A 26,323-nucleotide genomic window follows, 5' to 3' on the forward strand; every position below is an offset into this window, starting at 1 on the left:
TTCATGTCCAGCATGTCCTCTGAATGGGGGCATTGTCACGCTGCTTTCATCATCAGCTGCAGCAGCTTTGCACTGATTTGCATTGACAGCCCAATGCCACGGCGTCCCTGGAATCGTCAAATCTTCAGGATTTCATTGACACGTCACCTTTCTTTCACTGCCCTTCCAAAAATATGGCAATTTATGTGTAACAACATCCCTTTAGAGGCAGCGCTATCATGAACCATGCTTTCATTTTGGCTAATTATGGACTATGTGTGTGCTAATAGCACATAGCTGTCCAGCAGAGTTCAAAGTTCCCACTTACTCTCAACCTTAAAAATATTTAAAATTAATAGTTTGGTCTTGCAAAAATATTGACTTTTCATCACAGATGTATAATCCTTGCCACAACAAAGAAAATTTTAAATGGAGTTTAAATATAAAGTTTATTATGACACTATTGTACCAGTTTGGCCCAATCCAGATGAAATCAGTCTGAATGTGGCCCCTGAGCTAAAATGTGTTTGACATCCCTGCTTTTGGAGAAAAAAAATGTAGGCCTGACCATTACTGTTAATGATCCCAAACAGGCCAGCGAGGCCTATGGGAGTAATTCACAGGAATGACCAAGGGGAGACTTGTTTGGCAATCATTGATGTGTCACGCCAAGGCCAGAGTTGTTAAATCATAAGAACGCCCTCTGCACACCCCCACAATCCTAACCCTGATCCAAAATACAGTGGACCCAGAAAAAACAATTACTCTGACAATATCATACAAATGTTAATTGGTTGTTTACTGTGCTCATTCAGGAGGAAAGTCACTCCAAATAGGTTCTTAAAATCTTAATACAAAAACAAAACACTCTCTAAAACATAAATACATAAAAGCAAATGCATCTTTAATGAAAGAACACAATTGGATTACAAAGCAGCCAAACAGGATCTCATATCACAGGCCATGCCTTATTTTCACATTATGCACATGTCTGGAGGCATTAAGGCAGCAGGATGCGCTTTAGACAAAGAGCAAGTTCAGTGACGCTCTGGGCAATGTTCTGATGAGAAACCTTGGATCATGGCATTCATATTCCTTTGTTTGAAACATACCACCTATCCAAACACCGTCACAGGCCACAAAACCCCATCCATGGCAACAACATGTTCTGATTGAAGTGGCCTCAACCACAAGAGTGAAGGAGTGTGGTGAAAGAGGGCCTGAGCAGCTTCAGAGCTTCAACACTGTGGCAGCAGTTTTACAACCAGAACTGCAGACAAAGAATTTAGGTCGCGATCTACTCAAGTTTAGTGCGTATAAAAACGGCCGCAAAGTGGATATCACATGCACGACACGTGAAATGGACAGAGGATGTCATCTGACATGCATACAATTCAGCATATTTGCCTCCAGGAGTATGGAATACTGTGCACATGTACCAAAACACACAAAATATCAAGAGTCCATGGTTGCAGATTAAAGTAGAAAAGCTCCAGTATTGATGTTTTCATTTGGTATTTATGGAGATCACCATTCAATGCAAGTAAAACGCTGTTTTTATTACCCCAGTGGGTAATAAAAGTCATTGTGTTATTACCCATTTATGACCCACTAAAAAGCACACAAAGTTAAAGTCTCACGTGCAATTAAACATGTTCAATACAAGATTTTACTTATTCAGGTCCTTACAGTTCCTTGCTGGCATCTAAGCTTCACAAACTTCATCTCAGATACTGTGGAAGAATCAGTCCAACCGGCAGAGGGAATTTATCAGCAACTCCAGAACTTTGAGAATCGGCTGCTAATGTCATGCAGGATGGAGTCCATGTCAATATTAAAGATTGTTCCCATACCTGAACAGTCTGAGCAGAGACAGAGGTTAAAGCAGCTGGAAGACCGATTATAACTCAAACTAAACCACTGTGAAAGTGTCCATCCAGTTTTTACCCTGCCGGAACCATATGGCCAATGAACAGCTGATGCCTGGCCCCATTGTTGAGCGTGGATTTCAACTTTTAGTATTTAGTATTCTCAGAGTTCTGAGAGTCCAGGTACATGACTGAGCTCCGCCGTTCAGCTATTTCTCGGTCTGCTTGTTCCTCTCTTTCCCTCCCTGTTGCATTTGTGTCCTCCGTTTTGTGAACAGAAGAGATAATGTGGATCTATTTATAGATTTCTGACAGTTCTAGTTTTGCCTCAAAGGGCATATCAAACCAAACAAATCTCATGCGAAATAAGCCCAACGGCTCACGATGGCTGCGCACAAGCATTAATGTCGTGTTTTATGTACATTCATAAAACAAGGATGGCAAAGTATGCAGACAATATAAGCAGTGCGGTAAGTTCTATGTAAATACCTAACAACCCTAAAATGTTCCCACCGACCTCCCAGAATAAACAGAAATGGGAGCTTATATGATGTATCATATATCCGGTCGGTGTTAGTAGTGCAACCTTGAACAGACCTCACTTGAGCATTTATTGGCGTACGTCCAAAACGTCTGGGTCAGCTGTATCTGCCTGATTCTAAAAGAGCTGTGTGTCAATTCCAGATATTTTCTTTTACACTAAACACAGTATCGATCTGATCATTATTCATATATGAAAATGATTTCAGAGAGTGAGCTGTATTTGATTGACAGATTAATTATCCATCAACTCTGAAACGAATACGCAATGTAAATAGCAGGATCTGGGTTAATGGAAATTTGTGTCAAACATCAGGAGAGAATGCACAACCTCGAGTCGACATAAATCAATTCAAAGGAAGCGTTTTAACTCCCGCTCAAATCAGAGTGCTCCCCTCCTACCTGTACCTCGCCAGAGTAAACTGCTGTAATTCATTGTGAAATGCAATTTTTTTTGTAATGCTGTTAAGTAAATAGTTACTTTGCACATACGCGAGTACATAAGCAACAACAACAATGGCGGCCTGCTGTGTGGCATCAATCCCAGTCTATATTCTCCTGAGACCTGGTACTTTCATAATTGAGAGTCATCAAATGTCCCCATCTGGCTAAAAGTAATGTCTGACGAACAGATAAAAGAGATGTTTTTTGTCCATTCCTTTATGATTTCACCTTCTGAAATTAACCTACAATTTAAAAAAAAAAAGTCATGTAATGCAATTACTTGCATATTTCTATGTGAGCTAGAAAGCGACATAGAAAAAGAAATAATAAAACAACGTGCCGAGAGAAGGGACATATGGACAAAGTCCAGTATTCAGACAGATTCAGTAAAATCTGTACCCTTTAAAACCCGCGATGGCCTTAACAGACACAGACATTGTCGACTTCCATATGAAGACAAGAAGCAATTCTCCACAATGTAAATCATGTGTTTCAGAGTGAAGACAGATTTCTACGTAAGGGCAAAGTAAATCGTATTTATGGTAAAGGTTACAGGCTGCAGGAAATGAAGAAGTCAATGTAATGTTGAAGGTTAGGGCAAGAGAAGAAGTAGCTATGGTTAGGGTTATAGTCTCAAGGAAATTAATGTAAGTCAATGTAATGTCCTCTAAAGTCAGGGAGGCCTGAGTGTGCGTGTGCGTGTGTGTGTGTGTGTGTGTGTGTGTGTGTGTGTGTGTGTGTGTGTGTGTGTGTGTGTGTGTGTGTGTGTGCGTATGTGCGCTTGTGTGTGAGGCCAAAATAATTCTCTTTAAGTTGTAATTGTGTTTGTAGTGTTTCTCAGCAGCTTGGGGCTGATTTATGAGGCTTGCCAAGGCTCAGCTAACAAGGGCCATAAATCCTCCCCTCCACTCTGCTCCTGTTCATCACCTTGGGACAACCACACCGGGTTAACGACTGGGTGTGTGTGTGTGAGCAACTGACTGCAGGTCTATGTGTATGTGTTGCTCGATACATATAATACCTGTTTTTAAAGAATCCTTTCGGCGTGCACCAGTCCTTCAACTGGGAATGTGTATTGTACTCAGCACAGCCTTGGACTGGACACGATATAGGCCGCCACGATATGCTTGATTGAATGGATCTTGTTGAAAAAAATCAGCCTGCATTCATTTTTTCTGAATTTTAACCAAGGACAACTTGAGTGTGTTAAGCTCAGCAAAGTCCATGATGCTTTAGCATTTGTCTGAGGGCAGTTTTTTTTTAAATAACAATGAGCCACATAACACAACTATTCAATAGATGCACTATTGTAGGTTATTGGTAACGAAAACTCAGAATTTGCTGCACAAAAACAGTGGAAAAAGATACATAAGACTTTACAGAGAAATGCTCTTTTCTTGGATTCAGTGAACCAAAAACATAAATCTGAGCCGTTCCATAGTTAGACTCAAGCACGCCAACTAGGGAGCAGAGCCAGACTGAGATTAGATTAGGTTTTCTTTTAATCAATTCATTCAACCCCAGGGAAGACATCACTTCATGTAAAGATTGTTAAGAAGACACTAAGCACATTGATTGTTCTGTTATTGGTAATTTTCCACCAGGTAGTCGTACTGTTTCGGTGAGATTAACTGTAATATCACAATACTAAAACCCAAAATTAAACAGCAGATGCTAGTGATGAACATATCGATGCAGAAGTAACTTTTTTCTCGTGAACTGCTATCATCACGAAAGCTACACAGTTAAGATAGACTTCATACAATCATGCAATTCGATGGCTGCAGTTCACTTAGCTAATGAAACAAGGCTTTTTTGGCAACATTAAGCCTCCACCCAAACTTAACAGCTATGCTTTGCAGTTAAATACCCCTGCACAGCTACACTCACCAACTGCCTTTTATCTACGTGTTTGACCTGGCAGAATGCAAGGGCAAGTGCACCAACTGTGAGGAAGAAATCGATGTGATCTAGAAGATCATGTAACAAATGTTGACTTCATTAAAGAGGCCCTGATAAATTCCATAGTGGGTTGTATGTGGGAAATGTATAAATGAAGTTCTTAGAAGAGTCATTTTTAAAACTCAAATCTTTGTTCTTGTGTGGATACATAGTTCCTAAAATTAATCTATCAAATCAAATACATCGGACAATAGTTGTGCTCAAATTGGTTTTACTGTGACAAACTGGTTGAGAGCGATTAAGCACTTCCTGAAAAACTCAAAGCTTTCCATGCAATGTATTTTTGTAAAGCACCTCCAAGATGAAGTATGCACAATACAGAAAGGAGGTTACACAAAAAGACATTCAAATCCCTCTTGGACTCAAATTCACAAATAACTTTGGGACTATCAAAAAGAAAAACAGAAGACTAAACAGCCCATGAAGAGACAAGAAAAACCATGGGGGTGGAACCATAAAAGCAGTCCGTCTGAGTTTGAAAAATAATAGGACGTTCCCATACAAACGCAAACAAAAAGTGAAAGGAAACCTCTGCACAATGTTAATGCAATTTGTTACAATGAACAGCCGTGACAATGAGCTCTGTGAAGCTTCTAATACACAGTTGTCTGAAAGGTGTAGATAACCGCCAGCTGCAGTTTGGCGTTGTGCTTTCTTCAATTGCATTATGTTAGAAGTTGTTTATAATGACCTACTCCCTCATGTGCTGCAATATTACCGACATGATGCCTTAATTCCCATGTTATTCTGAGAATTATTTTATGCTTAGCTTAATTTGTTCATGGTTCACCACTTAACCAGAGGCTGTGTCAGGCACGGTTCCCTCTTCTGTACCACTCTGTGCTGTTCCAGTTGGTAGAGTCATTACCATCTCAATATGGGTGAAGGGAGATTACACCCTGGACACCCAGTCCAACACAGGGCGGTTAGAATATACAGTAATTGCAGCAGCAATCAGGTAGAACAGATCAAGCTCGAGTACCACAATATTCATTTTGCACAATCCAGAAAAGCAAATTCTGTTGATACGATAAAGAGGATTTTGATGGGAAGTGCAATTTTTATGTCAACTCAGATGCGATCAATACAAGACAAACTTCCATGGTCAGAGTCCAAGAAATTAAGTCCTCTCTGCTCTCTGAAAGAATCCTTCAAAGTTAACCTTCAGTGAAGAGTACTTTTGATAGGGAAATGCTTTGTCAAGCTACTTAAGCTCTGCCACTGCAGTTTCATGTTAGAGGAGAATTTTAAAAAGAAGCTTACCTGTCTCTTCATCGATAGCGAATCGTCCGAGTCCACTCCCATCACGAATGGAGTACTGGATTTCTCCATCTCTACCACCATCGTCATCATTGGCAGTAACTTGGAGTAAGGTAGTTCCAATTCGAGCATTTTCTTTAATTAATCCTGACAGGGCAAAGTGGGAAAAGTATGGCGCATAAAGGTTTTCGTTGACATCTACCACTTCCACTTCCACAAAGGTCACAGAGAGAAGTGAGACAGGCCTTCCTTTGTCTTTGGCCTTCACAGTGAGGTTGTAAAACTGCTGGGTCTCGTAGTCTAGTTCCTTTGTGAGTCGAATAGCTCCACTGGCCTTGTCTACCTCAAACCATCCATGGTAATCATTGGCGAGAGAGTACCGAACCTGGCCTCCCAATCCCAAATCAGGGTCTTGGGTTTCTAACCAGGCAACAACTGTTCCAACTGGAAGATCTTCCAGCGCCCTGGCTTTGTACACACTGGGGATAAACAGCGGGGGGCAGTCATTCACATCCTCTAGTATGATTTTCAGAGTGGTCACACAAAATTTCTGGCTGCCTTTCTCTGCTTTGTCACGGGCCTCAATTTTCAGGTGAAAGGTAGAAACAGACTCTCTGTCGAGCTGGCCAGCAACATATATAATCCCACTGGAGGAGTTGATGCCAAACTGTGTGGTGCTTGTCAAAAGAGAGTACACAATCTCCCCATTTGGTCCAAGATCTTTGTCAGTGGCTTCAACTTGAATGACATCTGTGCCTATTGCTGTATTTTCAGGTAAGACAATTTTATAACCCCCTTCTTGCAGAAACTGCGGCGTGTTATCATTTGCATCTTCTATGTAGACAGTCAGCAATCGCCAAGCAGTTTTCTGTGGGACACCCAGGTCATATATGGTTAGGTTGAGGAGATAGCGGTCTCTCTTTTCTCGATCCATGGGCAGAAAGACTTTGATCAGGCCAGTTTGCATGTCAATCTTGAAACAGCTGTCAATGTTTCCATCTGCAATGGCATACAGAACCTGACCGTTGAAACCCGTGTCCCCGTCATAAGCGCCCACTTTGAAGACACTTGAGCCAACTTTAAGGTCTTCTCTCACAGCAATATCTGTGGGGAATGTTTTGTCAAACTGGGGTGTTTGCCGATTGACAGAGAAAAGATCAATGAAACCTTCCTCAATTTTAGGTTTGGTGCTAGCTTTGGACTTTTTCAGTAACTTCTCGGCTAATTTTTGGGCGACCCTTGTTTCTTTGCAGTTGAAACGTTTAGGAGGAGATTTCCCATAAACAACTGATATGTTAACAAACATAGGATCAGAAAAGTTTTCACCATCTGTGGCAGTTATTTTCAAACTGAAGACAGTGTTCTTTGGACTGGCTGTGGCAAGGGAATGTCGCAGTGCAAGGACTCCTGAATCGGGGTTGAGGTCAAAGTATCCCTGTTCATTCCCTGAAATTATCTTATATTTCACGAGCTCTAACTCATCTATATCAATTGCAGACATTGTCGTGATCACTTCATCTACTGGGAAATCTCCAGAAATGACCCCCTGGCATGCAACCTTCTCAAACAATGGCTGGTTGTCGTTTACATTCTCCAGGTGGATTGTTACATTCACCTCGCTCTCTCTCCTGTAGGGTGACCCCCAATCAGATGCTCTGACCACAAACACAAAGCTCTCCGGTGAAGATTCAAAGTCCAACTCTTTAGTGGTGATTATAACACCAGAAAACTGATTAATTTTGAAGGGTAATGGCTGAAGGCTGGAAATGCTGTATGTTATGTACCCATTCTCGCCTTTATCTCCATCTACCGCGGAGACTGTTAACACATTGCTCCCAACTGGAACACTTTCATTGACAAAAACCTCATAAGAGGACTGGGCGAATGTTGGCGTGTTATCATTGGCATCGTCAATCGTTACCCGCACTTTAACTTTAAGATCACTATCGACCTCCAACACTTCAAGGTTAAAGACGTCCTGGGACACCTGAGTGAACCAGCGAGTGGTGGAAATCACACCTGTTAGTGTATTCATTTGAAAAAATGCAGAGTCTGCAGAAGGTGTCAGGATATATTCTGCATCGTCAGGCTCTGGCCTGATTTTAACAGCCTCTACAATTGTGCCTGGTGGTGCAATTTCATTTAAAGTAACGTCATAGATGTCTTGCTCAAACTTAGCTTCTGCTGTTTGACGTTTCTTCACCATGATGTGGACGACCTTGACAGCAGAGAATTTCTGCGGGGTGCCCCTGTCTTTAGCCTGCAGAGTTAAATTACATCCATAAGGGTAAGTCTCCCAATTTACTGAATCAGATGCTTTTATAGCAAATTCGCCTTCCTCTGTTCTCTCTACAAGAAACTGCTCTGACGGATCTCCACCCACAATGACCACTGAATCGATTTCCCCATTTAAGCCATCATCTAAGTCTTCAACGGTAACCATGGCATAGACAGGATTCTTATCCAGCCAAGAGGGGCTAAGCGTAACCACATTCATGATGGGAGCGTGCTCATTCACGCGCTCCACATGAACAAAAAGCTTTGCTGTACTGCTGACCCCATTATTCCCATAGAGCTTCATGCCACGGTCCACTGCCAGGATTTCCAAGTCATAACGGTTTTGCTCATCAACATTGAGCTTTCCGCTAAGAGACACTACTCCACTTGTTGGGTGGACAGCAAAAAGCTCCATTTTCTCCTTGAAAAAATAATAAAATTCCCCGTTGGAGCCAATATCTGCATCTGTGGCCGTTACTTGTGCTATGCTAGTCCTGAGAGGGGTACTCTCCGCAATGGTGACAGAGTATGTGGTGGGAGAAAACAAGGGCCGTAGATCATTCATATCCAAGACCTGGATGCTGACTTTAGTCCAGGTCTCCAGAAGGGCCTCTCCTTTGACAGAGGCTTTCACTGTCAACACATAATTATCTTGAATTTCTCGGTTTAAGATGGCAGCGTTACCACCCTTAGTCCTTATGCGCAGGAAGCAGAAATCCCCCAGCACATACTCCTCTGCCTTGAAAAAGCCTTCATCGTCGCCGGAGGTGATTCTGTAACGTATCTCCCATGAGCGCTGGGCCAGGTGGATTCCCATTTTAATTTTACTGTTGGCATAGGTGCGTGCTGCTGAGTTCTCATAAACCGTGGCCTGGTAGACAGGCTGGGTGAAGCCGAAATGCAATCCATCCTGAGGGGCCCCTTGGTTGCTTTGGCCGTCGCAGGGCAGTGGCTTTAAGATCGAAAGCAGCAGCAGCAGGGCCAGGCCAAGGAGAGGGGCTCGCATGCCTGCCCACCGGCCCATATTCACATCCATTCCATCATAACTCCATCCTGAAAAAGAGAGAGGGAAAGAGAAAACAAGAGAGCGAGGTCAGCAACAGGAGGAGGGATCTGGAGCAACAAAAGGCATGCCATATATCCACCATGTGACCTTTCAACTCTTGGTCCCTAGTAATTATCCATTGGACGGCGGACACTGATTGGAAGCAGGGAGGGGAGGGGTGTCCACAGTTACCAGGCAACTGGAATGAAGGCTGACATCATTCCCATGTGGTATCTGGACACTGACAGTCAATTGCAACTTTCACAAAAACCAGAGGTGGTTTGAGAAGGAACAAAATAATTGTACAGCTAGGAAAAACATCACCAAAACAAACACTATAGAAAATAACTGCAGAGGAGCAAATGATGGGCTGCTACTCCATGACCCTATCATAACCCTCTTCCTGAAATACATCCGAACTGGAGCACTGCAGTTCAAAACTGTGTAAAATATCCAGAAGTACACCAGATATGACTCTTTGAGGGGAAAAAAAATTCAATTTGCTACTGTTTTTTTTTAATTCTGTCTTCTTTTCTCCCCCCAAAAAAGTAAAAGAATATAAAAAAAAATTGTGTTTTGAAAATAGACAGCCACAAATATGTGCCAATCTAGGCTTTGAGAGTTAAAGTCTGATCCAGTGAAAACTGTGTAGTGGTCAAAGGAGTGCCACAGTGGTCTGCATTCTGATGACTCTGCACTTTCCACCACAAGGGATGAAGAGATGGAGGGGGAAAAGATAGACTGTGTCCGAGTGCCCTGATAATAACACACTACGGAAACCACGGACTAAATCTACAAATTTTCAACAATGCACCCAGTTACACACATGTTCACGGAGCTTTAACTTGAAACTGAAAGAAAAAGGAAGAAAAAAGCCATTGGCTCGGTGAGTGTGACCAAAAACCCCTTTAAATGAAACAATGCAAACCAATGCCCCATCCAAAGAAAAGAAAGACGCTCCAATCGAGCTCAGCTAAAGGCAGAAAACAACACTTTTCCAACAGTTTTGGTCTGACCTTAAACTGTCATCTCGGTGTCAACTTCAGTAAGTGATGGTGGAAGAGGGGTGGGAGGTTGGGGGGCTGGGGGACCTTTCCTGCTGAAAGTGTCTCAGAGCAGTCGCAGTCAGTTTTACTGGGTCAGTACATCTCTCTCCTAAAAAGCTGGTGCCAGCGGGGAGGCACAGTAATGATGCCTCAACACTGGATTAACCCCTCAAACTCTCGGCTGTTATTGTACGCTTCTGCTGATGGACTGCTGCCAGTCACTCCTGTCTGGAAAGTATAAAACTCACTTTTCATTATAAAGTAAGTTGGATCCTAACAGAGTTTTCATAGAAAAAGTCATGCAGCACAGCATGCGGTTGTTTTTGTGACAGTAAAAGGTACATGAAAGCCAGTCTGCACAGGTCTGAGTTATGGATTCAAACCCAACAAGAAACAGCTCAAAACCGAAAGAGTGAAGAAGATTAATGGTCCTGCTGTGATTCCTACACAGTGCCAGTTTGTTCCAGCTGGACTGGCTTTCAACTGTGAGAGAAACATTTGATATCTTTTGACACCAGTTCTGTCAGTTTGAGTCTTTGGCCAAATCACCTTATGTCATGTGGGAATTCTTGCAGGTGCACAGAAAAGGGCAAGCAGCAGATTACCAAAACAAATCATTAGCCCTTGGGGTGTCAGAAAAGCCACTGTTTGGCTCAACTCATTCCTTCCAGTCATGGATTAGACTTTTTTTTTTTTTTCTCCCCAGTTTGGAAAAGAAGAAAAAGACTTTTTGGTAATTGATTAGTTTGTGTCGATAGAGTCAATGACAGGTTGTATAGTGACTTACAACAATGGTGCAGATTTGAAACTAGTAAGTAAGCAAATTTTATTTCTATAGCGCTTTTCACAGATCAGCTGTCACAAAGTGCTTCACAGTGGTAAAAAAATCATAAAAAAGATCAATTACACAGTACATAAAAACAGCGATAAAGAAGAAATCCTATACATGGTACTGCCAAGACAACGCTGTGTCAGTGGGTCTAGAATGCTATATGAAACAGATATGTTTTTAAGTGTTTTTTGAAAGCATCCACTGAGTCTACAAAAATTGCCACAAGGATAACTGGCTTGTGGCGGCCTAGCGTTCATAGTGACGTCACTTTTTGAGATCCTTCGATGCCGGCTCTTTCGATCACTGTAAAGTAGAATTCCCCAAGTTTTGGATTGTTCACCCACTAATAGGGAACGTGAGCTGGGTTTAGACCGTCGTGAAACAGGTTAGTTTTACCCTACTGGTGATGTGCTGTTGGAATAGTAACTAGAGGAAGCTCGTTCCAGAGGCGAGGCGCGGGAGATGTGAACGAGTGGTCACCCCTTGTTTTAAAACGAGTCTGGGGGACTCTCAGCAGGTTTTGTTCAGATGAACTGAGGCTTCGGGCTGAGCTGTAGGGCTTGATTAAGTCTCTGATGCACATAAGAGCCTGACTGTGTAGGGCTCGGAAGGTCAGCACCAGGATTTTTAACTGGACACGGAACACAACAGGGAGCCAGTGGAAACATTTTAACACAGGCGTGATGTGGAACCTCTGGTTGGTGTTGGTCAGTAGCCACGCAGCTGAGTTTTGGGCATACTAGAGGTCTTGAGGCTGCTCAGTTCGGTTTTGGTTGAGAGCTAGAGTTTCATGTTCTTTGGGATTCCACTAGGTGCCCTGGTTTCCTCCAAAAACAAGCATGAAAGGTTATTTGATGACCCTATATTGCCGGTAGGTGTGAATGTGAATGTGTGTGACTGTCTCTGTCTGTTTGCCCAGTGACAGGCTGGAGACTGTCCAGAGTGTGCCCTACATTTGCTCATAAATAGCTGGGATTCATTCCGATGTCAAGCAAGCCTGAGCCAAATAAAGTGATGCAGAAGATGGATGAATGAATAGACATGATGATGGTCACTGTCTGCTGCATTCAAACATCTCACAGCTGCTGCCATCCGGGTTTGAATATGTTTTACTGGAGTAAGCATGTAACAGTTACAGCAAAACCGAATTCAACCACATCAGTTTAAGGCCCCATTTAAATGGGGCCTATTCGACTATTCAACTATTCAAGTGAACATATTGTTTTTTTGTTTTTGTCTTTTTTCAGAAAATGTTCTGTTTACAAAGTGCTTTGAAAATGATGTCCATTTACACAGAAAGGACAGAAACCCTAATAATGATAATGCTGTTCATTGTTTTTTCAGTGAAACCGGTACATGGACATTCATACAGACAGATGACCATTTTGTATTCTATTATGGGTGACTCTAAAATATAAAGCTGCCATGTCCCAGGAGAATATGAACAAAGAGTCATGCAACTCTGGAAGCCGCCATTGTTTTTATTGTCCATCTATTCACTACAACTGCAATAGGCATGTACAGTTGCAGCACTTGAGAAAAAATGGTTTTTCAAGTGGCTAGCAAGTCGGGTCATGTTCAAAAAGTTCCACTTTGGGAGCCATTGTCAAAAACTTGTGTTTTCAGTGGCTCTAAGCATCACTGTCATGCTAACGGACACTTCATGACAACAGGGCCTAAGCTATATAAACATGGCACGTTGGAAAACATGTCAGTTAAAGTCAATGTGTGTCTTTATGCAGACTACAGTTACTTGCATACCGGTGAGCAAAAGTGAGTGAACGGAAAATAAACACTGAACTGCTGCAGCGTGTGACACCAGAGCTGTCACTGTTAATGCTAATGCTGCAGCAGACGCATCGCCTGCTGTGATTTGGAGTTGTTACAATCCACAATACCCAAGAGAGTGTTAAATTTGGATGTAGTATAAACACAAAGACAACCCTTTGTTTGACATCTCTCTCTCTCTCTCTCTCTCTCTCTCTCTCTCTCTCTCTCTCTCTCTCTCTCTCTCTCTCTCTCTCTCTCTCTCTCTCTCTCTCTCTCTCTCTCTCTCTCTCTCTCTCTCTCTCTCACTCGGGTCAATCCCTGCCTCCCATGAAGAGGGAGTTTGTACATATACACATATATACCTGCCACGCTGCTGCATGATCCCCTTTACAAAATGCTTTTGAGATCAGTGACAAAAGTGATGATAAACTGGTTGGAACTATAAGCTGGATATCAAAAAAATAATATATGTAAAACTAGAATTTGGCACTCAGAGAGCGTAGACCTCCGCCACATGTCAAATCAGTCACCAAGCCGCGCCGCATGCCGCACGCCCCCTGTCGGCGGGCCTGCCCAACTATGTCAAAGACTGCCCTATCTCTCAATGATAAAGAATCCTTTCAAAAATTCCTGGATCCAGACAGTGATCCGGATAATCACCAAAATTTAATGGATTCTAAGTTAGCCCAAGACCCACCTTTGCACAAAGTTTCATTGCAATCCGTCCATTACTTTTTCCGTAATGTTGCTAACAAACCAACCAACCAACAAACCAACAAACCGGTGTGATTACATAAACTCCTGGCGGAGGTAATAAAGACGATGGTGTACAAATCACCACCTTTGTGAGGTAAATAGAGGTAAAAGGTAAAACATAGAGTACGTTTCCGTGAGATCCTGCAATTCCAATATGTATTTATTTTGTTATTTTCCCTTCAGAAATACTTCAAAAAAAAAAAATCATACTCCTCCAAGGATTCAAAATAAAGCTTTGGAGTTTAAGCAATGACTGCATGAATTTGTAATAAGGGAAATAGTTGTGGTTTCAGTAGAGGTGGTAACAAAAATAAATAAATAAAATCAAGTCTTTATAGTCCTTTGAAGAAAATGCAAACACACTGGAAAGTCAAATCATTTAAACTCATCTGCTTCCCCACTTGGGTGTGTAATTGCTGTGTTGCTGCTATACTGGGAAACCCCACAAGCATGTGTCTGCTAAATGTTCACCACACGCACCACAAAAGACGACGGCAGAAAAACACTATCATTCTCCATAGAGAAGCCCCACTTACTGTCAGCCCTAAATACCCTCTCATTAGCTTTTCATTACAGGCTAATTGGCCTTGAATTGTGTGGCAAACAGCAGCCAGCAGCCTCCACACCCTGTACACGCCGCTGAGGCCGCCGGCTTTGACCCTGCTAATACACAGCTAGACGTTCGCGCAGAGAGGTAGACCTGCTGGTGCTGGGTGCCGGTTTCATCCTCGCTTTAGTTACCACTCCACATGCTGACAAAGCACGCACACAGAGAAAGAAGCTGACAGAAGCATCAAAGTAAAATATAGGCTGAAAAAAAGTTCTTCAACCGGGCAAAGCCACGCGGCACACAGGAAGCATGCAGACAAAGTGGCAGCACATTAGCAAAATGCTTTCACTGTATATTATGTAGAATTTTCTAAACACAATAGAAGAGAACCAAGTTAACCAAGTAGCCCTGATCTTGTGATCCTCCAAATAAAGTGTGCAGTAAGGCAGTGAATGAGAAAAAGGGGCATCCATGAAATGTACTCAAAGACCAGCAAATCAACGAGGCCTGGACCCGTTAGCCTTCTTACATTCCAACATATCACAAGCTGGTGTAGTGAGAACAGCACTCATGATATCAGTTCAAAGGCAAAACAGAAGGACAAATGCCTTATAGACTCCCCCTTTCAGTCTTAAAATATCATACAACATCAAAAGATAGATACATCTACAAGTAAATCTAGTCTTTTTTCACCAACAGTAAAAAGATGCAGTAGATGTCCATGACTGTTACTTGTTCCTATCGTCAATGACTATACTTTAATGAAACTACAGACCAAACCATGACGCTGAAACTCTTGGATCCCATAACCTCAACATTACAACCCCAAGAAATTAAGTTAAACTTTAGCTGAAACAAGGAAGTGGTACATTATCTGCGGTAAGATATTGGGTAGAGTTATGCAATGGGCTATGTGATTTGCAATAAATTTAAACACTTTAGAATATATTGTCTTTGTGATTTGTTCTTCTGAATAATAGCACTCTTTTGCTCCTTGTTTTTTCATTTTTTTTTCCAGCCCATGTAAGCCTGCAGTCATCACCTGCAGGGTTTCTGAAGAGAAGTAGTTTATTGACCTCATTGTTTGACAGATTACTGTGCTTTTCTGATTCACATTCTGATTCCAAATAGCTAGCTTGCTCAGATTATTCATGTTTTTCGATTCTACTAAAATGACATCAAAAAGGCATCTTCTTCAGTGAATAACCCAGACTCCAAATGCCATAAATGTATCTTTTCTTATTTTGTTTTGCAAGTGCCTAACTATTTTCCTTTTGACAGTGACGTTGACTAGACTATAAGGGAAACTATATGCTATTATAGGTTGGCAGTTCTCAAATGAACTTTGGAAGAATAAGATTGTAGACAGGAGCTGCTGATGTGAGTTTTCTCCTCAGAGCGGCGAGCGTCACTCTCTGTGATAGAGTGAGGAGTTCAGCCGTCCAGCAGACACTCAAAGTCGAGCTGCTACTCCTCCACATTGAGAGCCAGTCGAGGTTGTTCAGGTATCTGATCAAGATGCCACCCTGTCACTGCCCAGTAGAGGTTTATCAGCAACGTCCAACTGTCAACAGGCTCCGGTTGATCTGGGATCGACTTGGGGTCTCGTCCAGGAGGGGTGGGGGACGGTGCAGCGGGGTAGAGATGTCTGAGTTTCCCTGTACCCTATACCGAAACAGAGACCCCATATGAACTAAGCGCGAGAGAAGACGGACGGGTGGATGAATTTCAACTGAAAGGATCCAACTTTCAGAATGTTGTCAGTTTTGCTTACAACAGCACTATCAAGTCATTGCCTAAACTCTTTAGGTGCCATACAATAGAGAAGCGTTCCAAGGAGGAAAATTTCCATATTTGTTGCAGCGGAAGAGATAATGGGACAACAGAGAAGAAGAAGAAAAAAAACCCCAGCATTATCTATAAACGATGGCGTGAATCTACAAAAAGTGTCTGTTTTGCACAAAAAAAGCTGGAACAGAAACATTCCACACAGCAGGGGCATTTTTTTCTTGGCTTCCGTCACCAACGCTAACCCTCAGAGAGGAATCGCTGAGGGTGCAGATCGCCCACTCAGCCACGTTGAGCATGCGTTTCTGTTTTGTGTTTAGCTGCTAACAGTACAGAACATAATCACTACAAGTAGCAGCCTAATGAATATCCATTATCTTTCCTGCTGGTTGCTCTCTGAAGACAATATCGTCTGGCTGCCTTTGTGGAGTAGATGCTACAAGAGGGGGGCTTGGCAGAGAGAACTTGATTCGAGGGTTGGGCGTCACAAGCTCACACGTGAGATTAGCACACACTAATGATTTTATGACTTCCTATCAGCGAAGACTAGGGCGCTCTGTGAAAATCCACACTGCAACTGTGGCACTTGAGCAGCGAAAGAGACACGCTGAATGAAAACGGAAGTCCTTCAGATTCTGCTTCAGGTGCTGAAATTTTAAAATCAAGATGTGCTTCAGATGGAAGGCAAGGGGCGCCTCCTTAATCTGCAATTGATGACCAGCCCTAAAAAGAAGAATCTGAAGGTGTAAAGGTACTGGAACCGTTGGAGTGATGGCTGATGAAATGCATACTTAATCCTATCAGCAGCCCAATGGGGTGAAGGAAAAGGTGGATGCACTGCAGCAGCACATGCTTCCACACAAGACCTGGTGATTTCACTCCATGAAACTCCTCTTCGGAGCACTAAGCAGTATCCACTAGCTGCTGTAAACAACCGAGCAGTGTTCGTTTTTATCTGCGAGGACAAGTGGTGTTCTAGCAAAAAGGCCTCCCACAGTACAAAAACCCCCTGATACCATCTCAGTAGGGGGTCGAGCGTTCAGGATTTTCTTTCAGTTTGTCGGTATGTCACAGATGTTCAACACCAATCTGCTACAGCAAGTCTCAATTTGGACTGTTGCAAATACCATAATGAAGAGATAAACCACACCACCTGTGCAAAGTGGCGTTCCTTCAGTGAAGTGAGGGTCTTCTTGCCAAATCGTGCTATACAGCAAAAACAGGGGAACAGCTTTCTGTCTTACTGTGATAACTGCAACCTCCTCTGTCTAGAAGGAGGGTGGGAAGACAAGCCGAGACACAGACAGGCATACGAGAGGGAATAGAGAGCATGAGAGGTGGAGGAGCAAACAAACAGCACAATAAGACAGAGGGAGGAGGAAGAGAGAGGGGAGGGAGTGTGTATTATCTCATCCATACAGAGGACTGCATCACAATGGCTCCTACAATCATGACTGTCAACTCCGGTTAACGCATCAATCAGCAAAAAGGCGTCCATGGGGCCAGAAAAACTCAATTACTCACAATCCATCATTTCTCTTTCTGCTGCTATTTCAAAGATATTTCTTTAAAAGGCTTCAGATACATAAGAGTATTACCATTTCAAACCTTTTTTTTTTTTTTTTTTTCTGTGTGCGTGTGAGTTTTATGTTACAAATTGGATATATCCTTTTCATACATACCAAGAAGTGAAGCATCTCAGCTCAGAACAGACACACATCAGAGCTTCCTTTGCGTCACAAGTACTCAATTGAGGTGCTTTGGATATTTTGATTATAAAGTTTCCTATGCAACTTCCCTTGTAATATATGAACTGTAATCATGGCAAAGGAAAAACGATCAAAGGTGAATAAATATTATTCAATCACCTCCCTTGACATCAAGAACTGGATGGCTTCTGTCACATTTGGTGAAACAACGATTGGTTGTTGATGATTATTTCATAGAGCATATTATTTCATTATTTCATAGAGCGAGAGGCTGCGCCAAGATAGCGCCATCTACGGCATCTATTGTTTATAGATCTATGGTGGTGTCGTGGTTTGTGCCGTAAAGTGCTGTAAAGTGTCGTAAAGTGTCAAAATGTCTGTATACGGCGCGTACGTCTGTTGTAATTCCAGTATAGTCCGTCTGATTTTCAAAAGTAATCCCGCTCAGTAATTCATGTTTTTATCAGATATACCTGTAATGAGATTACATATTTTTATGTACTGTAACGGATTACAGTTAAATTTTTTTGTATCTTAATTACGTAACGTCGTTATATGTAATCCATTATTCCCTCACGCTGCTAATGACATGATTGACTATAGGATGATGTGATCTGCCAAACATTTAAAACACAGCTCGAACGCTCATATCAAGCGGTGGGCAGTGAGACATTTCAACCACAGTTTACACTATTTTAACCAGGTATTGAAAGACAGAGCTTTAATCTGGGTTGTTTCATTTATGCTCCGTTTACACAACAATGTTTCAAGTGGACACAGATTGTTATTGAATTTTTCGTTTCATAAAAGGTCTCCATTTACAAGTCATGCCACTCAGAACGCTGCCATTGTGGCTTACACATGTGCAGAAAAAAATATTTACAACAGCTGTGGTGTGCATGCGCAGTAGCAGCAGATAGCTGCCTTTAAGCCAAGTTTCCACGGCTGGAGTCAGTGTTTTGGAGAAGTTCCACCTTGGAAATCATGTTAAAAAGTTGTGTTTTCAGTCATCAGATACCTAAAATGAAACAAAAATTTTCAGCTTTCACTTGAAACATATAGATGGGGGGGTGAGAGAAAAGTACAACAGCAAGGAAGGAAGTATGAAATAAGTCAGCTGACCGACGAATAAACACAATGAAAATCATAAAAGCACGTTTTTTTTTTTTTTTGTATAAAATGTATGACTGAATGAACAGTAAAAATGAAAACTAAAGCAAAAAAACTGAACCTTGGTTTATTGTGTGGATTTGGTTTCATCATTGGATTGATTTTTACTGTAACACCAGAGTAACACATCACATTTAAATTGGGATAATATGGTAAAGGATAACAAGCGATGTATCAGTGTTTGTGAAAAATAACAAGAATATAATAAAAATAACCAAAATGTCACTAAAATGCCTCCCCATGATGATTTCAGAACAACTGCAGCAATATAAAGACAAAGGAACCGCTGTATTAATACTTTGAGCATGTGTCTTTGTTCGGGGATGTGATACTAGATGCTTTAATGGCTTTTAGCCTCTGTGGTTTGACACTTTTTCTAATTAGACTGGCAGCAAGCAACGCGCGCACGCGCACAGACACACACAGACACACACACACACACACACACACACACACACACACACACCCTAATGTGCTATCAGGTGAATAAAGCCCCGGAGTAATGGTGACACAAACAAGTGGTTGTATATAATAAATGAGAGCGCGGGGTGCAGACTCGCGCCATGATTATTAATGTCACACTTCTAAGCTCGCTCCCATTTTGCTCCTCTCACGCACATGTACCCATTAGACGGTTAATGCCATCCAGTGTTGACGTCCTCGGCGTGTATGTAATCCAACCCGGAGTAATGGATGAGCAATTAACGGCGAGGCGAAAAGAGCAACGTTATCAGTCACGGGGTCTGTACAACACCCAGCTCGCGTCACAGCGCCGTCCTGACGGCGGACACAGGCATGTTCTTCCTGACCTACTGAGGCTCTGGTTACAAGATGTTTTCAACAGAAAACAGAGCACTTTTTTTTTTTAAATTCCAGTTATTATTTTGACCATATTATGAATTGATTCCATCTCCCCAAAAATATGACTTTCTCTCACATACCACTAAAAGAAACTCAAGCAACTAATAATATAATGCTGGACAATAATATAACTTCTAAAAATGTAATACGGTAATCTGAAAATGTTTTCCAACATTTCATAAGTTATTATATTATTGCATTATTGAGATAGTGCTCAAAAATGTCATTGAATTCAATAAAGTCATAATACATCAACAGGACTTCAATTCTTGGAAAAAAAAGAGGTTATTTTGCAGCTTTTGTGCTGTCTGATTATTTTAAAAAGTTTAGTGGATGGCACAGTTTCCACATTTATTCACTAAGTATGCAGCACTCTCTCTCGCTCCCAATTATCCTTCAATATTTTTATCACATTATTCATATTTTCTGTCTCAGTTGGATTTATTGCAGTCAAAATGGCCAACACTGCCATATTTTTGGCATTTATTACATTGTTGGTTGCTACATCAGCACACAAGTTTGAGTGTCAACAGTATTGTGATTAATGGTTAAACACTGAAGTGTAAACCATTACAAAGAGAGCGAACGTGTTTTATGAGTTACATTCGGAAACAAGATCTGTCTGCACACGTGTTTCGCTAAATTAAAAACTAACTTAATTTACAATTGGAATTACAGTTACTTTAAAGTCACATGTACCATTGTCAAGGCTAAACTGATCCACAGACTGATACAACATGACTCCACTTAGTGAACAACCAACAAGCCACATGGTCAAACTTCACAAAGGAAACAGCGGTTGGAGATAATTCCACTATAAAAAGATGAAAAACAGCTGCAGCGCTAGTAGACAGGAGCAGCAAGAGTCACATGGGCAGTAATGGATGGAGCTTAAAGGTCTTATTTGAAAAGTCGCACCATGTACAATTGACTATATTTAGATTAACAACCATGCGTCCCCACACGAGTAGAAAACCAGCGCTTACAAAAAAACAGAAAGATTAAACTTTGCTTAAAGGCACTGAGAGAGAAAGCCTGATGAATGTTGGCAGCACATTCTCTGGTCAGACAAAAGCAAAGTAAATTTGTTTGGCTCAGATGAGTTCCAGCGTGTTTGGCACGAACCCAGCCGGGACTACCGCAGCGACCGCGGAGCGCCGACCCTGAAAAACGTGAGGAGCGCCGAAGTGAAAGTCTGCTGATACGGAGCTGCGAGGGAGCAGAGGGTGCTGGGGAAATCATGTTTGTACAAGGGGTGGGGGTGGAGGTGGGGGGGTGGGGGGCAAGTGGTCACACCGAGCCGTTCAGATTAGCTTTAACTTTAAATGTCCTTGAGTAAAATAGAATTTAAACCGTTTCTTCCCTTGTGATCCATTCATTCTTCAACCATCAAGACCAAATTGAATTGAAAAGCAATAATGCAAATCTTTCCTGCCAAAATAACTCCACTGTTAGCAAAATTATTGATCTGCCAATTTCACAGAGACTCCAGAACTGGGTTCCTGATCAGACCACACTGGACAGATGGAGGTGGGAGACACAGGTCAGTTCCAGAATTCCAAGATCACTGAAGACTGGACTTGCTTCAGACTTTGACACAATGACATGTTTTGACATTCATTTGACAAGATTAGAAAAGTGTCGAGTTCATAACTGTCATCACAGAAAATTGAAAACTATGACTGAGTAAAATGTGTCATACCACAAGGAGCAACTGAAAAGAATTATCTATGAAAAATGACACGGCAAGTCATTAAAGAAGGCTTCTATGTATCTAACTTGCTCATTTTTTATTGATGAATACAATTAATCATCATACATTGCAACTTCAAAATATGCTTTTATGAAGCAGTTTTGAATTATATTGTAACAGTACATTGGAAAGCCAATGGAATTTTTCATTCTTGCCAGGAAATCATACATTAATAATCAGGACCGGGTGAGTAATACGCTGCTCTCATCATGAGATGAATTATAATGTTTTTTGGTTTTTTTTGTTTTTTCTTGAAAGTGAATCTGAGCTTTGATTTTTCACGCCTCTTCTGTTTTGAAGGTCAACAGTCAATATTCAAAGTGTTGCTGGAATAAAAAGGAAATTTTCACACCATTTTCCACACATGCAACTTCTAAAGGTTTCTGCATATTTGCGGTTGTTGCATTAGGTCTAATGAAACAACAATTTTCAGGCAAAAGGAGGAACAGATGGGCATCAAAACACTCTTTGAGTGAAATGATAGAATTGGTTAATTTGCACAAATTTTCAAAAGTGGCTTCTATTTCCGTGTCCCGTGAAGAGCAGAGTGAAATTACTGCATAAAGCCACAGAATGAAGAATTTCAGGATTAACTGGAGACTGTTACTTGTCCATAGGTGTGAATGTGACCATTTGCGGTTGTCTGGCTCTCTGTGTGTTTGGCGTGTGCCGGATTGGCAGACCGTCCAGGGTGTGACCTGCCTTTCCATATGGCCGGCTGGCTCCAGGCTCCACGACTGTTGGATTGCAAAAATAGACCAAGTCATTTGTGCGTCCAACAAGCCAGCACACTGAGTTGGCACAAGAGAGCCATTTTCTGCTCCAAGGAAAACTTTTGTTGGTATTAAAATAAGCATTTTCATTGCCGACTCAGACTGGCTCTGTTTGGTTATATTTCTGTTCAAGAAAATCATCAAGATTTAATAATAAAATATGAACAAGTGTGGAACCAATGGACTCATTCCAGTGGATAACACATCCATTCACCAGACCCTCCTTTAAACAAGCTGTTCTGGCCCGGTGTTATATATATACACAGACATAATGAATTGAGGAAATATCTTCTACATGCCATCAGTTATCACTTTATAACTTTAGTTGGAAAAGATTCATCTGTATTTTCCATACACTGAAAGCCATTCTATCAATATTCTCCTAATTTCACAGTTAAGCAAAATTAAATCACTGTAATAGAAATCCAACTATGTTATCTGCATATGGATGTAAGTGTATTGTTCTCTGCAACAACAGCAGCACCCACTAGTGGCACAAAATAAGAAACACATTGTTGTCAGCATTTCTGCCTTTTCGTGTAAACAGACGTTTTTAAAATGTTGCCATGTAAACGTGAAACTTATCTGAAATGGAAATACAAAGAAATTTGCATTTTTTTCGTTGCTTAAACTAGGACTAAAGTAAATAGAACATCTCGGGGTTGTTGGCAGTCGCTGGCGTACATGGATACAACTTGAATGCTCAAGAAGGATGTGTAAATTCTACACAGAAAGTTTCTGACCAAGAGCTAAACGAACATCCTCTTGCTGTAAGAGAGTAGGGCCAAACGCTGTTTCACCAAGTCGCTCCGTGTGCATCAATATTGATCTGGACAACAAACCAGGTGATAGCAGTCATCTCCGCCTGGCTAACTGCTGAATAAAAGAAGGACAAAGACTCAACAGCACAGTGGTCCGTACTGAGATGTGAGAAGATCAGGGGGAGATAAAGCAGGCACGACTTGACCAACCAATTGCAGAGAGGTGTTTTTTTTTTTTTTTCCTGATTGTCCTCTTGGCCAATGAGAGAGTGCCACTCAGCTCCTCAGTGCTGGTACAGTGAGAGGCACAAAAGAAGAATTCCTTCTGTCAGCATTCACACACACACACACACACACACACACACACACACACACACACACCACTGGTGTCGTCACTATCTTGTATTGTCAGTTTTGTCCCTTTGTGACCATTCAATGTATGTCACTCCTCCTCTTTCCTCCAGCCTGTACCTTTTCCTCATTCCTGCCTCCTTCCCTCCCTCCCTCGGTCGCTCTCTCATTATTTCCTTCTCACTCCTTTTAACCCCCCCTCTTCATTTACTCCCGATAATCTCCTTCCCAGCTGCACCATTTCTCAGTCCCTGCCATGCTCCGTCCGCCTTTCTCACCTTATTTCCTACCTCTTCAGCCTTCTGCCGTCCCCATCATCTGCTCCTTTACTCTCTCCTCTTTCTGTTCCCCTTATTTGCAAGCTTTTTTTTTCCTTCTCCTCACCTCTTCCCGGTGGCTCTCCTCCCTCCTCCATCTCAGACAGAATAATTTTGTGTGTGTGTGTGTGTGTGTGTGTGTGTGTGTGTGTGTGTGTGTGTGTGTGAGTGTGTGTGTGTCAGTGTGTGGAAGCAGGTGACACTAACTCTGCAGGGAGTTCTGGTCGTTAAATTAGCATCCGGCTCATCTTTCCATTCAGTTTGTCCCCTCTCCTGTGTCCCTCCCCCTCCCTCTCCGGCAGGAGTCCAGTCAATACCGACCACTAATGATTTTAATTGGTTCCTCTCCTTCTTATCTCTCCATCGACACGCAAGCACACATAAAGGAACTGGGCAGGGATTTGCAGCCTTTTATCAAAACCGGAGCCAAATTCCTCATCAAGTCACATTAGGCTTCGCTTTCATTATTATTCTCGTGACTAAAAATTATAAATAAACGCAACCTGGGGAGTCGGCGAAGAGGTGGCCTTATGCCAGATATGCCGCGGCGTTTAGAGGTGTGTGCTTATCAACATCAACTGCAACGATACCAGAAAGATGATCGCCGCCTGTAGCTGCCTGCCTGAGAGGAGGAGGACTGATTGTTCTTGACAAACAGGCATTTTTCAATGGAAGTGAGGGTCACAGAAAATGAGGTTAGCGTGTGCTTGTGTGTCCTTGATTAATATGGTGTAAGCTAGCCACCCCTCCTCCATACGAACAGAGGTCGGAGGCTGTGCTGAATCAATAGGAAGGTTGAATAGGAGGTGGGTCACATTTCTATCCCACTGCCCTTCCAAGAACCGTGTGAACTGGAACCACAAAGCGGCTCGCCGCACAAGGCACGAGATCCAGACCGGGGCCCGGTGAAGAGGGCCGTTCGCTCCGCAACACAATTCAATTAACTAATTTGCTTTGGTCCATTAATTTTTCAAACCTATCGAGTAGCCAATGCGTATGTCTTTTGGCTGAGCCTTAAAAGACATGCGCATTGGCCACTCAAAGCCAGTCGACGTGTAAAACTCCACACATGAAACTCCTCCAAACCAAAAATCAAAACCGGCTGTTTCCAATATGAGGTGATGTTCTAATCACTCTACCACTCACTGCTTCCACGTTAGTTTGGCTGAGAAGAGCTGTTTGGAAATCTGAGTGGAAATATGATGTAAAAATGTTATTTAAAAAGTGTTGATCTGAATTTGAATGAGAGTAACTCCAGGAGCTCCTCTCCTCAGTTCTGTCACGAATTCAAGCTACTGCAGCAGAAACAGGATGACAAACACGAGAAAAAAAGTCCCATTTTCTTACCCTCGTTTCTCCGCTGCTGCGCTCTGAGTCTCTCAGCCCGCCTCATGAACTTTACACAACTTGGCTAAATTCCTCAACCAGAAGCCGGTTACCACTTATTCTATTTCTGTCTGCTTCGATTGGTATTTACATGAGCGGTAACGCCCGGAGGGTGCAAAAGTCAATGTTCCATTGGTGCGTAAGTTTTGAAAAAAGCTGCGTCGGGCACCTTGGTGTTTTCACTTGACCCGTGCCTGTCAGAGCAGCGATGACAGCCTTCTGTTTTGATTCAACCTCTCGCTGGATGTGTGGCGGCCAGTGCGGGCTGTATACACAACTGGAGGCCTTTTTGAGGAAAGTGGATGAAGGTACCTCACAGCACTGTGAATGAAAAAAAAAAAAACAAGAAACGAGAGAACTGGTTGAGGAAAAGTGTATGGATGGTAGAAATGATGGCCGTTTATTGGCTGGTATGACAATTAACAGCTTGCAGCTGAATTGAGGTTTTCTCTTTACTTCAGAACTGACATCAGGATTTAAAACACTAGCATGATAAGCATACATTAACCATGTCTGACATGTAGTTTGTATTTTCATTAGCCTTATAGTAAGAACAAAAGGGGATTATTTACTGCCATTTTTTTTTTTAGGATCAGAAAGTCAACATTTTTGAATGGGTTTTAGTGAGACACACTACAACATATGTTACTGTTAAGTTTTTTTAATCATTTGATTGAGTTTGCATGTGAGTCCTGCACTGATTTATTCCAAACACTGTGACATCTTCTATCTTTCATCCCTCTCTGTGTGTTTGACAGCGAGTCTTTCTGTGTTAGCCATGTGACTTACTGCTTTTTGCTAATGTCAGATCACAAAGACTCCAGCTTTCACTTGTCTGGATGCAGCGAGTTAAGAAGATGAACGGATCAAATCTTGAAGCCATGCAGTTGAGACAGAATCACTCCAAGTTGTCACCTGCACCCACATGCCAAAGCACGTTTTAACTGATCTACATGCTGGACTCTGCCAGCCGTTTCGTGGATTCTGTGCATTTGACCAAACACTGATTTTACAGTAGTAACAGTATGCAATGTGTTGGAGGCCTAAAATCAAAGCTTGAGATTCCTCACGGTCGCTGATTACTCATGCAGACAGTTACCTTCATCAGCAACCCACATCTTCAAC

General features: G+C 42.1%; 1 protein-coding gene across 7 annotated transcripts in view; it reads right to left on the minus strand.

Moving 5' to 3' along the window:
- The window catches only part of fat3a (FAT atypical cadherin 3a), a 188,993-nt gene that overhangs the window by 105,605 nt on the left and 57,065 nt on the right, over positions 1–26,323 (minus strand). For all 7 annotated transcript variants that reach the window (XM_030109191.1, XM_030109192.1, XM_030109193.1 and 4 more), the window contains exon 3: positions 6,057–9,383. In XM_030109191.1, the coding sequence (XP_029965051.1) occupies positions 6,057–9,366 (3,310 nt within the window). In that variant the 5' untranslated portion in view covers positions 9,367–9,383. The remainder of the gene's footprint in view (positions 1–6,056; positions 9,384–26,323) is intronic.

The sequence above is a fragment of the Salarias fasciatus genome, chromosome 14, assembly GCF_902148845.1.
Source record: "Salarias fasciatus chromosome 14, fSalaFa1.1, whole genome shotgun sequence".
Lineage (NCBI taxonomy): Eukaryota > Metazoa > Chordata > Actinopteri > Blenniiformes > Blenniidae > Salarias > Salarias fasciatus.